Here is a 16,427-nt window from a genome sequence, read left to right as displayed (position 1 = left end):
ATATAAATAGTGGATGGATTCAATGTACTGATACACACATCGTCACCTTAGAATTATAAGGTTCTATCTGACATTTTTGTCAAAATTGAGCTATTGACATTTTCCTGTTAAATACTTATTAATGGGACTTTTTTTATCAGTTGTTTACATTTTAAGACCTTTTTATTTAAAAAACAAATGTTACACATATACTGTTTGCTATGGAATGTAAAAACTTTGAAGCTCAATATCTCAAAATCCTGCAGAACGCAGATATAATTCCAAGGTGACGATATTGACTGATTTTTTTCTTGGCTGTTTAAATTCACTTATGACTCCTTTTAAGGCTACTCGCATATGTGATTAAATTATCATAATTTTTAGGCATTTGCCAAGAACAGGAAAACTTATAAGATAACTCAATTCAGGGTATATGTGCTTATTCTTCAGGTCATATTGAGTGTTTAGAAGTCTTCTTGCATTTGAATAGTTTTAAATCACAGGTAAGTGGAGGGCCGCAGCTCTGCACAGTTAAGTTTTTAGATTTAGTTTAGCTAAGTGAAGTTTATTCATAAACTAATTTCGAGAGGATCACGTGCTTATGATTGACGCGGCTGGCCCCGAGTCAAGCTAATGTACGAACCACCAATCAGACTATTCCTAACCAAGAATAAATAACCAAACACCTTACCTTTAGTCATCTTTGTCTTGAAGAATCCCCCCTTTCACCCCTTCGCCGCCTCTTTTGTCTACAGGGCAGCACGGCGACCCAATGGCTAGCACTGCGGCCTCAAAGCAAAATGCCTCCGGTTCTGGCGTCTACCCAAACGGTCAGCATTTTCGTGTGGAGTTCATGTTCTCCCCGTGCTTGCGTGGGTTTTCCCCGGATCCTCCGGTTTCCTCCCACACTCCCAAAAACATGACACTTAAGTAAATTGACTAAACCAAATTAGCACCAAATTCGATTAAATTCTGTCAGCAACGCATCACCTTAGCAACCCTCACGCAGCAGGGGGGTAAGGGGGGTTCTCGATCAACCCGAGCTTAAACTCCCCTCTCGCCCTGCAACGGTAGGGAGCCCCGGGCTCGAGGCTCTCATAAGCTCAGGGCTCTCTCCCGAGACAGCATGCCAAACTAGCTTATTACCAATCATCAGCTTAGTGTGAACTCATGAAATCAGGCTTGTTTTAGACCTACAGGTGATCAAAAATGGTCACACTAGAGTTTGGGCTTGCGACATTCTGTTGTACGGTACTCCGAAAAAGGGGTGGGGTTAAACAACAAAACTAGACATTTAAAAAGCAGGCAATGGGACCATATTTTAAATTTCTGTCCAGAGAGGTCATGTTTTGATCCTCGACTTGGTCTCATGCAGTCAAGTGATGCAATTTTTCAGGTCAGAGTTCACCAAGCTTGAACTTTACAATGCAGCAACTGCAAAACAACTGCGAAACTTGCCGCATGACTTTGCGTTTACAGTCTGATGCATTCGCGAGCGTATGAATGGAAGTCTATGGGAAGAAAAGTCCAGTGTGACCGCAGCTTAAGTGTGTTGAAGCAGGGCTGAAACTAAACTGTTCTGGACTGCAACACTCCAGGAACTGAGATTGACACCCCTGCTTTAAATCATTCAAATTCACAAAGTTTAAAAAGATTGAAATAATAAATCCAAAAATGTCAATTCTTAGTTCTACATGTAAGTTATCAGACAATGATTATTATCATGCTTTACACACACACACACACACACACACACACACACACACACACACACACACACACACACACACACACATAACACACACACACACACACACACACACACACACACACACACACACAGACTTGTTCCTATATCTCGGTGCGGACTCTCATTGAGGTAATGATGTTTCAACTACACAATACAATACATTCGTGTATATTCTATCCCTCTATTCTAACTTTACTCCTAAATCCAACCCTTTCAAAAAACAATGTGGAGTTTTACATTTACAAAATATTTAATTTTGCATATCATAAGCATATTTAATCTCAATTTTGGACCATACGATGACACAAATCTCCATGAGTCTGTGTGCATTGAGGTTTAAGTCCCCACCAGGATATAAAAAACAAGTACACACACACACAAGCCTTTCATGAAGCTTTGATGGATCTCTGTTTGATGGATATTTCTTTTTTCCTGAAAGGGTGGACATCCATCGCAAGGAGAACGCAGGAGCGGCAGAGAAACCCATCACCATTCACTCCACCCCTGAGGGCTGCTCCACCGCGTGCCACATGATCATGGACATCATGCAGAAAGAGGCTGTAGACACAAAGGTGTAAGTCTTAATCTTCTGCAGTCGCTGTGTTTCATGGAGCTCTTCAAAGGTGGCCTTTAAATGTGGTCTTGCTCCTGTAGAACTGAGGATATTCCTCTGAAGATCCTGGCCCACAACAGCCTCGTCGGAAGACTGATCGGGAAAGAGGGCAGAAACCTGAAGAAGATTGAAGAGGACACAGAGACCAAAATAACCATCTCCTCGTAAGTGTCCGCTGAATTTGATAGCTTTGATTAGGGAAAATATTAAGCAAGCTCATATTTTTAGCTATAATTGTTTTTTTATAATCTACTATTGTTTTATTTAATTTAAAGTTCTCCAATTATGTTTTTTTAAAGGTTAATTTTGCTGTTTAGGTCTCCTACATAAATTTTACATCCATACAATATAAAACAAACTATTCTAATTTTATATATTATGCATTGCAGTAGGGTCACACTACAATTATGACTTTGATGCTATGCCATCCTAAAGTATCATGAGACTAATAAACAACAAAAAACTAAAAATACACGCTAAATATACACAGAAATGTATATAGATTAGGGATGCACTGGAATAAAAAATCTGGGCTAAAACTGAAAACTCCAGATGAAATTGGCGAGTTTATGTATGGATATGTATACTGTACATGTACGCAAGCAGAAGATCTACAGAGCGTAATATTGTGCTGTTTTAAACTTTGATCGCAGCATATACGCAAGCTAGTTGAAAGTGTGCTCAGCTGCTCTTGGACTTTGGTCAGTGCAGGAACAAACCCCTTTTGCACAACGAAAGCCATTAAAATGAATGGGATTCATAGCACAGCGCTTTCTATGTCTGTTGTGAAAGCTACTTCAATGACAAATAATGATGGTAGCTCAAGAAAGAGTGAAAACAGTGTACTAAATACTGCTAGACAGTGCAGTGTAGCATTCATTTTTGGCTCATATTTTCAGATATATTTCTTTCAGCTGAAAACCAAGCCATTTCGGGCAGGTAATTTCCTAATATATAAATATATGACCCAACATATAACTTGTAATTATTTGTTTTATTTATTAAAAAAACTCTATAAATGACCTACTGCCCTAATACACTATTTCATATTAATAAAGGCCAATTCCACAGGTCTAGGTGGACAAATATCTGTCTGTGATACGGGCTGATATAAAGATCTTTGCAATATTGTTAAAATTAACTGAAAGTAAAAAGCAAAACAAAACAAAAAAATAAACCGATATTACTACTGTTATTTTTTTAAGAAATTGTGTAGTAAAATGTGAGAAAAACTGTAAAGTTTCATTTAATTTAAAGCTTGCTTAAAAGCTTGAGTGAGATGCATGACTAAAATGTAATTACGCAATCTTAAATGTCTTTACTTCATGTAATGACATATGACAGTAGATAGTTTTGTTGTTTTCTGTTATCTAAAAAATAAGAAATAAATATTTCTCCTAACCCAACCTTTTTGAAAGTTCGGTATGCCCTGATTGGTCATATATTGCACATCTTTGGGGACTGGCCCACTACTAACAGAATTACCATATCTGAATTTCAGCTTTCCTTTTTTTGCATTTATGAACAAAAGATAAAATGATACAAGCAATTACAATTGTGTTGGTTTCACTGTATCAATTTGATCCCTCATCCTTGTCCTTTAAAAGTGCATACAGTAAAAAGTTTGAGAGTCAAAGCTGTTAATGTTTATAGACCCTTTTCACATTTCCGGGTTTTTCAGTAGCGGAGGGTGTCATGATTATACACTTTGAGCACAGTAAATGGGAGATTACAACAGATTGTAAAATAAAATCTTATTTGCTGAAATAATAAAAGAAAAAATCTATGATGGTGTTATCAAGACATTCAGAAAAAGGGGGAAAATAGTGTGAGACTGATGATGGCAGCCAGAGAAGAGAATAACGTCAAATTTACTCTCTACCTCATAGAGGCTTCATTAGAAACACCTCACATAATTTGACGCAAAGATAATATGATACATTCATAACATACAGTTTTAAAAAAATCTAAATATTAAACATTTTCAAGGATTTAACATTATGATGACCGTTAAATGCATCATAACAGTCTTGTGAAAGGGTCCATTGGCAGTCAATAAGAACCATAGGCTGACCTTAAAAATATGTGTAGCAAATTTACATAAAATTTACATAAAAATGCTGAATCAATTCCTACTTTTAGGAAACAAGAAATATATTTATGCTTATTTTTTAGGTTTATAGACAATGATATAACATGCTACATGGATGTCATCCCAAAAAGCATTATTGGGGCACTTAAAAACACGTCAGCTCTTGCTTGAAATGCTGTGTTTTGTATTTGAAATATTGATTGTAGCGTGACCTGAGTGCGACATTTTGTAACAGGCTGTTAAGTGCTGGGATCTGGTGCAGACCAGCAGGGTACAGGTGGTCTTATGCATTTACCAGAAATAAATAACGTGTGCGATGATCACACAGATAACTGAGGAAATGAGTCAGCCAATTAAGCCCCAACCAGGACTCCTGACGTCATTGCTTTGCCATTCTTCAAAAAACAGCCTCATTTACCAGCGCTCAATAGCAACGAAAATAACTCGCTTTTTACCTAGAGTACCAATTTTGTCCAGGTGGAATGTCAGAGTCAGTGTATTCTTCACTGTAGAAATGCAGTAGAAGCCCTCTTGATATTCAGCTCAAAAACAACATTGCAATGATATAGTGCAAACAACTTGTGTTATGCGTTTCCATTAGGGATGGGAAGATTAACCGATATGTATCGATACGCGGTCATGCGCGTGCACGATGCGAGTGCATCGGTAGAGCAGCAGAGGATGAATGAAATTTTGGAAGCAAATCGAGATGCATCGGTTTTTGCGAGATGCATCGGTTTTTCCAAGATACAGCTTATATTTTTAATATAGAATGTATTTTTTATTTATTAACAAGTGTTGTCAACCTGTTTTTGGCGCATAATATAATCGACCTGCTTAAAGTAAGCCTTAGCAACGGATTTGCGGATGTGTACACTTACACTACAACTGTATCAGGTGTGCGGATGAAGCTAGTGGTGCGCCCTCAGAAAGCGCGAGAAGCAAAACAAACATTTTATTCCCCACTGAGTTTTAAATCTAAAGTATGGCAACATTATGGATTTAAGGATGGACGACATGACAGGACAGATGCAATTTGCAAAAGTGTGCCGCGCATCTGTAAAATACACGGGCAGTACGACTAATCTGAAATCTCACTTGAAGCGGCGCCACTGTGTTGTTGTGAAAGCTCCATCTTCCAGTGGACCTCTATTCTGCCGCCCTATGCGCGGATATAACTGAGGACGCGCCGGAGTCGCGGACCTCTGTTCTGCCGCCCTATGCGCGGATATAACTGAGGACGCGCGTGTGTCGCGGACCTCTATTCTTCCGCCCTATGCGCGGATATAACTGAGGACGTGGGTGTCGCGGACCTCTATTCTGCCACCCTATGCGCGGATATAACTGAGGACAAGCGGGCGCTGATGGAGGTGTCGCGGACATAACTGAGGATGCGGGTTGCGGACGCCGCCCTCTCTATACTTCCGCCCTAGGCGGCCGCCTAGGTCGCCTCTATGGACGTGCCGGCCCTGTTCATCTGCAAAGATATTCAGCCTAGTGTCACGGAGAACGAAGGTTTTGAACACCTCCTTCTGTTAATTTTTATTTAATTACAATAATAATAATATTAATAATAATAATGATAAAAATAATGGGCGTCACGGTGGCACAGTGGGTAGTATGACCACCTCACAGCAAGAAGATTGCTGGTTTGTTATATTTTTATCAGCCTGTTGTTTACAGTGACAGTGATGTTTGAAAGCAGCATAACACTGCTAGTTCACGACCTTAAGTTTTGAATATTCAGTGGCAAAATATATCTTTGTAAAACTTGTTTTCATAGTTGAAAAGTTAAATCACAATTCTTGTTGTGCAATGCTAAACCTTTATGTTGAAAGAGTGCAAATATTTATATTTTAATATATATTGCACTTATACATTCTGTTTATCTTGAAAATAATTAAATTATATGTGCTATATGTTCTAAAATGGCCCTCTACTGTAAACTGATACTCTGGCTCTGAGAGAAAAGCCAGTTTGTAAAAAAAGTCTTGGTTTTGCTTGGTTAATAAATAATCAATCAAACTCATTCAATGGCACAGCATCCTCTTTCACATAATCTCATAAACTTGATCTAATTAGTTAGTGCTGAATTATCGCATCGTATCGTGATATGGGTGTGAATCGTATCGTGTCGCATCGCAATATGTCACAAATGTATCGCTAATATATCGGATCGTATTCTTTGTATCGAGATGCGTATCGGATCGGCATTATAGCTTAGATGCCCAACCCTAGTTTCCATGGCCTGCTTATATGTATTTTACCCCATACTCCAGTATTGCATGGTTTTGGTAGATAAAAAGCAATCAATTAATTAAATAATCAATTAATTAATCAATCAAGCAATCAATCAATCAATCAATCAATCAATCAATCAATCACTATCACCAGTGAATGATGAGTTATATGAATATTCATTATCACCAAAACTACAAGTCTGACACTATATGAACTACAACTCCCGTCATGCAGCTCACACACACCAGTTTCGGTTCACCCATGATTGCACACACACAGCTGAGCTAAAGACTAATAACCATTTATATACATCTATTTGACACACACATTGCTAAGCCTTGTTGTTTACTGTTACACTACTAAGCATTCTAGTTAATTTTTTCCCATGTTTGACCCTTGTATTGTTCCCATTGTTTGCTTCCTGTATTGGCTTCTTTGCCTCTCACCTTGACTATACTTATGTTTCGAATAAACATCCGTTTGCTTCTGTTTGTGCCTGCATTGCCTGACTTCTCTTATTAATAAAACTGCACATGGATCCATTATCAACCGACTCCCATTGTTTACACAATCAATCAATCAATCAATCAATCAATCAATCAATCAATCAATCAATCAATCAATCAATCAATCAATCAATCAGCACTGTATTGGGTTCACTGCTATTAACTTGTTAATTAGTTATAGTATCCGTTGATTTTGCACTGCCTTTTTATTCATTAATAACACAAATCGACATACCATATGAACAATATAATAATAATAATAATAATAATAATAGGCTAAAAATATTTTTTGAGAATAATGTATTATCTCAAAACAAAAATGTTCTAATTTTAGTCAAAGCAAGTAACTCATAGAAATAATATTTTGTATTTCATTTCATAAATTATATTTCAAATTGTTTCCCCACTTGCCTAACCACCCTCCTTAGCACCATATTGACTATATATAATTTTAATTAATTTAATATAATTTAATTTAATGTATTTAATAAGTACACCAAATGTAAATCCTGTGGTTTCTCTCAAAGAATCTTGGGAAAATTACCTTGATGTTTGCATCGCAAAGGAACAGTGGCAAGATATTTTAAAGATGGTCCACTCCTCTATATGCGCCAGACATGGCCTAATGCAATGTAAAGTGCTCTATAGGTAAAGTTTTATAAACTTATTTCAAGAGGAGCATGTGATATGATTGTGCACGGATGGATTTTCATCAGTAATAATCCAATCAGATTAATCCAATCAGATTAATCCAAGCTTACAATAAATAGACCAATTTAACCTACTGCATTATCTTCGTTTTGAAAGAAACTGCCTTCCACCCCATCTCCTCAATTTTTTCCTTTTTCTAAGGAGATTTCTCGAGACCTACCTAATCTCAGACCCCTTTTATATGCTTATTGACCAGGCAGGAGCCTTGGGCTCAATTATCTCCAAGCACAGGGTTCTCTCCTGCGACAGCATGCCAACCCTGCTATTAACGCCACGCATATCTAAGTGTGAACTCTTGATTAACCAATACCAAAATAGCAAAAAAAACTAAAAAAAATTCCTGATAAAAGTGATGCCTGTCATTGCTGTAAGCAGTCTTCTGCTAACTATCTCCGTATGTTCTGGAGTTGCCCTCAATTGACAAATTTCTGGTCCAGTGTTTTTGATTCACTTAATAAAGCTATTAACATTAATCTAAACCGAAACCACTTGACAGTCATTTTTGGTATTTCAGTGAGAGTTGATTTGACTGTTGCAAATCTCATCAAGTTATTGCTTTTCCTACTTTTTAGCCACAACGAGTCATTCTTATCAATTGAAACAGGTGATTCCTTCATCACATAACATGTGAATCCGAGAAATCTTTAGCTGCGTAAAACCTGAGAAGTTAGCATGCTTATTTGCATGATCTCTCAAATCCTTTTACAAAACCCTGAACCCTGTTTTAGACTATACCAAAGGCTGACCCTGTTCAGTTGATATCAGCTCTAATACACAGTAAATAACTGAAAAGAGGAAATATTAACTCCTTAATGCAAACTTTTCTTTTTTTCTTTCTTTTGCTTTTTTTATTCTTTTATTGTAAACTTGCTCAACTATTAACATTTTTTTATTAATTAGTGTTTTTCCATTTTATTTTTTTAATATTTATTTTTAAAAGTTCTTTCAGATGGTATGTATGTTTTTAAATTATACATTTTATTTAAAAGGGATAGTGGGAAAAAAAGACAACTAAGATTTTATTTATGCTGGGTCATTAAAAAATCCTTAGCGTTCAGCCCAATATTAGTCTGATATTTTGTTCTTCTTCGTCTTGAAAAGTCTTAAATTTGACATCAGTACCAAATTAGTTACGTTTAATTCAAACATTTCTCTATTTAGAAAATAGTCAAATCAAACCACTTTTATTGTCACATCATCAGCAGCACGTGTGCTTTGATGAGTGAAAAGCTTAGGTTCTGGCTTCATACAGTAGAAAATACAGAAAATACAACGACAAGTGCAAAATACAGACAGTGCACATACAATGGCAGTGCAAAATACAACAGCATACTCCCCCCCCCAAAAAAAAAAAATCCCAAAAAACAACAAAAAATGTTAAATTGACAGCGATATATACAATGATTAAGTGTACACATAGTTGTAGGCAGTAGTGTTTTAAGTATGGATTGGTTGAAGTGCAGCGCATGTTACATATTGATGGTGTGCAGTATTGAAGAGTCTGTGTGGGGTGTGTTGTGTTCATCAGCCTGATTGTCTGAGGGAAAAAGCTTTCCTTCAGTCAGTCATATATTTCCTTCAGTAGTCATATATTTCTTAAACACATACCAGTTCACTCACACTTTCTTGCTCATTTCTTCCCCCAGTTTACAGGACTTAACGATTTATAACCCGGAAAGAACCATTATAGTGAAGGGGAGCATCGAGGCCTGTTGTAGGGCCGAGGTGGAGATCATGAAGAAGCTGAGGGAAGCCTACGAAAACGACGTTGCTGCTATTAACGTAAGTGTTTATGGTTCTACTATTCCACTATCTTTGATGTTGATATCAATGCGGCTTTCTTCAGAACCACTGGCTATACTTTAATTCGGTCAATCTTGAGTCAGCATACTACAGAAGATGACGAGGCTTTCAGAAGGCCCGTCTGTTTACTGGTGCTGAGTTATTGACTGTGTTTATAGGAAACAGCCTTGAGTCAGACCATCCCCTGCTGTGCATTCGGAGAACGCACTGTCATCTTGTCAACAGACATGCATGCACATGTACACCGTTTGCCCTGTTTACTCGCATGACGTCACGCCGCCTGTGCTAAAGACTGAGAGCAAATACTGCAACAATGGCATCATCATATTCGCTTACACTGTCGCATCATTTCGTCTTCTGTGAGTCATTTGTTTTGCGGAAGAGACCTCTATCAGGCGATCAGATCAAATGTATGTGGTTTTGTTTATACTCACGCATTAGTCAGCACCCAGTCAGGCGTATAGTAAATTATTCAAGTGCTTTTGTGAAAGTTTTGGATGTTTGCGAGGGAGAAACATACTATAAAAATATTAAAAATAATGTCTGCATCAGCTTTTATTGTTAAACATTGCTCATGGAATCCCCCATGGCTCAGTTACGGGTCCAAAATAATTTCAGCTTTATATGAATAATATAAGTAAAATATTTACATTTGCTCTTGGGAAGGTAGTTAAAAATTTCATAAATTATTAGGTGGTTTGATATAGAAATATTAAAGTTCAATTCATTTCAAGTTTATTTATATAGCCTTTTTACAATGTAGATTGTGTCAAAGCCGCTTAACATAGAATAAAATGACAAAATGAATTAAAATGATAATTAAATGTTAATAAATCTAGATTGATGTTAATTGGGAACAGATAAATGGTGTAATTATAAAAATGGTTAATGACAATAAAGTTTCTTGGTGTGATAGATAAATACAGTAGTTAATGGAGATCTCACATATCTGTACTACAAATCACTTTAAATTGCTTTACAGTAAATGATTGTCAGGAAGATTAGGGTAATAAATGGATGAATATACTTATAGATTGCTATATAAATACTTATAAATGGCTATTACACTGTAAAACCCAGAGTTAAAGTAACTCAAACTGTTTGAGGAAAAAAAAAATTTCGGTTTAAAAGTTTAAAAAAAAGTTTAAAAGCTAATCCTAATGAGTACTGAGAACTTTCTCCATTGGAGTAAATAAAGCAATATGAGCATAATAAAACCCAATAAATGAAGAGAAGTTAAGGCAACTCAAACCGTTTAAGGAAACTATCGCAACAAACCATTTGAGTTAATAAACTAATCCAGATGAGTACTGTGAACTTACTCCATTTATGTTGGAGGTATGAGGTATTTAATGAACTCCATTACCTTCAACACTGAGTTCAAAACTTTTTTCAAATGAGTAGAATTAACTTTCAGTCAATTTTGAGTACACTCATCTCATCACTGATAAAGTTGACTGATGGGGGTATAAGTAGCCATTAGGATTATTCATAACACTTCAACAAATGTGGTTATAATAACATCTACATACATGCTAATACATCCTGTTTAAAGTCAAAAATATTAAAATGTGTTGATTTTTGGTTCCGAATAATGTATTAAACAAAGAAACAACATATATATCGTTGCATAACTGAGGAGGTAGGTATAATTTTAGTAGAAATAAATATTTCATAAGCTTATTAAATAAGTTTCCATGGCCAACACATTTTGTTTTGTATTGTTGTTTTGTAATTTTAGTTACATTATTTTAACGTTTAAAAATAGTCCAAAAAAAAGTCAATTAGACTGAACTTGTGAAATCATGCACCTCAAGTTCTCTTTCAAGTCTAAGTGGCAAAACAGTCCTGTCTAAAGTTATACACCGGGTGCATAGAGCCACCTAGCGTGAAAGAAGCGATATTACAAGATGTTATTCCACATAAACAGCTCTGTGTAGTCTCAAATGAGAGAAAAACATGATAGCCTGAGGTCACGCACTGAGCAGTCATTCATTATCCATGATGTTATTCCTCTGTCTTGTAGCAACAATCCAACCTTATCCCTGGGTTGAGCCTGAGCGCCCTGGGCATCTTTTCAACCGGTCTGTCAGTGTTGCCACCAGCTGCTGGACCCAGAGGCATCCCACCCGTACCCCCAACCGGCTACAACCCTTTTCTAGTGAGTACAAACATCGGTGTGGGCTTTATTATGTAACTACAGCATGTTTGGATGTCGCAGCCCCAGGAATGCATTGCATTTAGCAGGGGCAAATACAGCTGCTCTTACTGGATAATGAAGTGGGGTTTGATCTGCTGAATATTAATGTAAATGTTACATATTTTTGGTTTTTGCAAATATAAATAATGACATAATTGGAGTAATCATGTACAGTTGAAGTCAGAATTATTAGCCCCCCTGGATTATTACCCCCCTGTTTATTTTTTCCCTAATTTTTGTTTAACGGAGAGAAGATTTTTCAGCACATTTCTAAACATAATAGTTTTGATAGTTTCATTTCTAAAAACAAATTTATTTTATCTTTGCCATGATGACAGTAAATAATATTTGACCAGATATTTTTCAAGACACTTCTATACTGCTTAATTAGGTTAATTGGGTTAACAAGGCAGTTTAGGGTAATTAAGAAAGTTATTGTATAATAATGGTTTGTTCTGTAGACTATCAAAAAAAGTCTTGCTTAAAGGTGCTAATAATTTTGACCTTAAAGTTAAAAACTGCTGAAACTGCTAAAAAAAGACTTTCTCCAGAAGGAAAAATATAATCAGACATACTGTGGAAATTTCCCTCCTCTGTTAAACATAATTTGGGAAATATTTAAAAAAGAAAAAATATTGAAGGGGGGATAATAATTCTGACTTTAACTGTATGTTATGCCTAAACTTTTTCAAGTAATTAGACATGTTTTCTCTCTCAAGTCATAAAATACATCATTTTACTCAATTGAGTAAGTGTAACGCCGGGGGTGACACAGACAACTGGAGGTAAGATCCAATATGCAGGTTTATTCAACGTCAAGCAAGCAATGGTCAAATCATGTGTAAACAGATATATGTAGCCAAATCCAGAGTCGTAGTCGTATAACAGGCATTAGGTCAAAAGGCAGGCGGCTAAACAGGAGAACAGGGATAAACTAGGCTAGGGTCTAAAACAAGGAGAGACAAGACAAGGAGAAACGCGTTGTAATGTCTCTAGAAGCGAACAAGACTCGGCAAACTGGATGAGTGAATGAGTGGCTTATGAAGGGTGTCTAATCAGTCTCTGAAAGTCCTCAGGTGATGCGAGTGTAATCAGTCTAGATGAGTAAGCATGGGTGTCTGGGAGAAGTGCATGTATGAATATGTAGTCCAGAAAAAGGCTGAAATGAAGTCCATGGATATAGTGGAAACCAGCGATCGCTGGTTATCGTAACAGTAAGATTTTGTGAAAATGGATTTAACCTATAACATATCTAAACTAGTTGTGTTTTTCATTTTTCATCGGTTAATTTATAAATATTTGTACATATAAATATACAGTGCTCTGCACTAGGGTTGGGCATCTAAGCTATAATGCCGATCCGATACGCATCTCGATACAAAGAATACGATCCGATATATTAGCGATACATTTGTGACATATTGCGATGCAACACGATACGATTCACACCCATATCACGATACGATGCGATATTTCAGCACTAACTTATTAGATCAAGTTTATGAGATGATGTGAAAGAGGATGCTGTGCCATTGAATGAGTTTGATTATTTATTAACCAAGCAAAACCAAGACTTTTTTTTACTAACTGGCTTTTCTCTCAGAGCCAGAGTGTCAGTTTACAGTAGAGGGCCATTTTAGAACATATAGCACATATTATTTAAGTATTTTCAAGATAAACAGAATGTATAAGTGCAATATATATTAAAAAAATATGTATATATTTGCACTCTTTCAACATAAATAAAATTAGCATTGCACAACAAGAATTGTGATTTAACTTTTCAACTATGAAAACAAGTTTTACAAAGATATATTTTGCCACTGATTATTCAAAACTTAAGGTGGTGAACTAGCAGTGTTATGCTGCGTTGAAACATCACTGTCACTGTAAACAACAGGCTAATAAAAATATAACAAACCAGCAATCTTCTTGCTGTGAGGTGGTCAAACTACCCACTGTGCCACTGTGACACCCAATTATTTTTATCATTATTATTATTAATATTATTATTATTATAATTAAATAAAAATTAACAGGAGGAGGTGTATAAAACCTTCGTTCTCCGTGACACTAGGCTGAATATCTTTGCAGATGAACAATGCAATAGCATTCGTTATTGGCGTAGAGCGAGCAGAACTGTTGCGCATGGAAAAAAAAACTTTCAATGCTTTTCTCACCACTTTTGGAGCTGGTTGAAGCAGTGCGAAAGCCGGGGATGCAGAAACACTGGAAGATGCTTTCACAACAACACCGTGGCGCCGCTTCAAGTGAGATATCAGATTAGTCATACTGCCCGCGTATTTTACAGATGCGCGGCACATTTTGCAAATTGCATCTGTCCTGTCATGTCGTCCATCCTTAAATCCATAATGTTGCTTGCCATACTTTAGATTTAAAACTCAGTGGGGAATAAAATGTTTGTTTTGCTTCTCGCGCTTTCTGAGGGCGCTCCACTAGCTTCATCCGCACATCTGATACACTGAGTTGTAGTGTGTGCACATCCGCAAATCCGTTGCTAAGGCTTACTTTATGTAGGTCGATTAAATTATGCGCCAAAAACAGGTTGACAACACTTGTTAATAAATAAAAAATACATTCTATATTAAAAATATAAGCTGTATCTCGGAAAAATCGATGCATCTCGCAAAAACCGATGCATCTCGATTTGCTTCCAAAATTTCATTCATCCTCTGCTGCTCAACCGATGCACTCGCATCGTGAACGCGCATAACCGCGTATCGATACATATCGGTTAATCTTCCCATCCCTACTCTGCACACATAAAAACATCCCATTTCGAAAATGAATATTTGTATCCATTTCTCAGTGATTATAGGCGACGTGTTTTCGTGCATTTGAGCAAAACGGATTCATTAATCAGATAATACTTTAGTCAGAACATCTTTAAAAATGGAAAGATTATGCAATTAAATTTAAGCAAAATATTGCAAAAAAGAAATTACAAACTACAAAATTACAAAAATGTAATTATTTTTTACTTCTCTTGATTTTTCCACTTTTTAAAATTTGTATTTAATATTTTTCTATAGCATATACATTTGAGCTACTAATTTTTGGACTTATTGTAAATAATTTTGTTAGATTAGCTGACTAATCTAATGTATATGCATTATTATAATATTGTAAAGCTTCCTATAGAACATATTAATTTAAATGAGAGATTTGTAAGTGATGTGCTTATATATGCTGAGTACTGTATTGTTATATTGAAATCAAATTTCAATTATTTTATCTTTTAAAATACATTGGACAGGTAATTTTGTTTCTTACAAATGTGTACAAAAATGTCTGCTATTTTGAATATTTAATTGATAATGCAATATATTTTTGAACAAATATTGGATATCATCTTTTTATAATAAGAAGAATTATTAAATAAAGTATCACTTGAAAATTCAACTTTTCACCCAGGCTTACCAGATTTATTATACAGGGTGATTCAAAACGAACACCACACTTTTGAAAATCGAGAACTCTGAAATGAAGAAAAGGAGAAGTACTCTAAGGCCTTTCTGTCGACGATTTAAGGAAGCACTGAAGTTTGTCATGTACTCTTCACATTGATTAATTACACAAGGTTCCATCCTGATTTTTTTTTTTTTTAAATACAGATTTACAAAGTTGTAATTCTTTTTGAATTAACCTTTTTTGTCAAAAAAAGTTAATATTTGTGTTGTTCAAAAATATCTGATAACAGGTGCTCCGATCTCCACCACAGTCCAAAGTCATGCGCTGTAATTGAATTGAATAAACTAAATGAGCCATAGCAAGTGTATGTGTGTGTATGAGTGTGCATGGATGTTTCGCAGTACTGGGTTGCGGCTGGAAGCGCATCCGCTATGTAAAACATATGCTTTGTAAGTTGGCGGTTCATTCCACTGTAGCAACCCCTGATTAAAATAAGGACTAAGCCGAAGGAAAATAAATGAATGAATGAATGATTCCTTTCACATTTCAAATAAAAATATGGTCATTTCAAGCATTTATTTCCTGGAAATGGCAATTGTACAGAGGTACTTTTCCTGAAACCATTGTTAGTCAACTAAGGTTGCAAGTTCTGTCATTATGAACATAGTTCGGCAATTCTGTGTTTACCGAATCCATCGTTCCAATGAATATGTGCACAATGTGTGGTTGAAACTACAGCTCTAGACCTGTAGTTAGAAGCAAAGATCCTGGCTGTGTTCTGTTCTGCTTTATCTGCCCGTATGCCCTAATTCTTTAAAGCACTTGATCAATTACTTTGAATGATTTTGAAAGCTTAAGTTCGTCTTCACAGTTTATGTAATTTTCTAAATGATTACATTTAATATTTACATTATATGTAAATATTACTGCAAATCCGTGTATATACAATGGACCCTTTTCACAAAACAGTTATGACGGGTTTAACAGTCATCGGAATCTTACATCTTTAAAAGTTTTTTTTTATATTTAGATTTTTTTTAAACGTATGAACATTTATATGCATTTATGAATGTATTATATCATCTTTATGTCAAATTACA

General features: G+C 35.9%; 2 protein-coding genes across 5 annotated transcripts in view; both read left to right on the top strand.

Moving 5' to 3' along the window:
- LOC141376079 (uncharacterized) overlaps positions 1-16,427 on the top strand; it is a 188,459-nt gene that overhangs the window by 58,146 nt on the left and 113,886 nt on the right. The gene's annotated exons all lie outside the window — the stretch shown is intronic.
- Positions 1-16,427, top strand: part of igf2bp2a (insulin-like growth factor 2 mRNA binding protein 2a) — a 105,536-nt gene that overhangs the window by 70,106 nt on the left and 19,003 nt on the right. For all 4 annotated transcript variants that reach the window (XM_009304504.5, XM_073911458.1, XM_073911456.1 and 1 more), the window contains 4 exon segments: positions 2,169-2,303; positions 2,384-2,506; positions 9,539-9,674; positions 11,722-11,856. In XM_009304504.5, coding sequence (XP_009302779.2) covers positions 2,169-2,303; positions 2,384-2,506; positions 9,539-9,674; positions 11,722-11,856 — 529 coding nt within the window.

Source organism: Danio rerio, chromosome 9 (assembly GCF_049306965.1).
Source record: "Danio rerio strain Tuebingen ecotype United States chromosome 9, GRCz12tu, whole genome shotgun sequence".
Lineage (NCBI taxonomy): Eukaryota > Metazoa > Chordata > Actinopteri > Cypriniformes > Danionidae > Danio > Danio rerio.
Note: the sequence above shows the minus strand (reverse complement) of the source record. Positions and strands in the feature narration are given on the sequence as shown.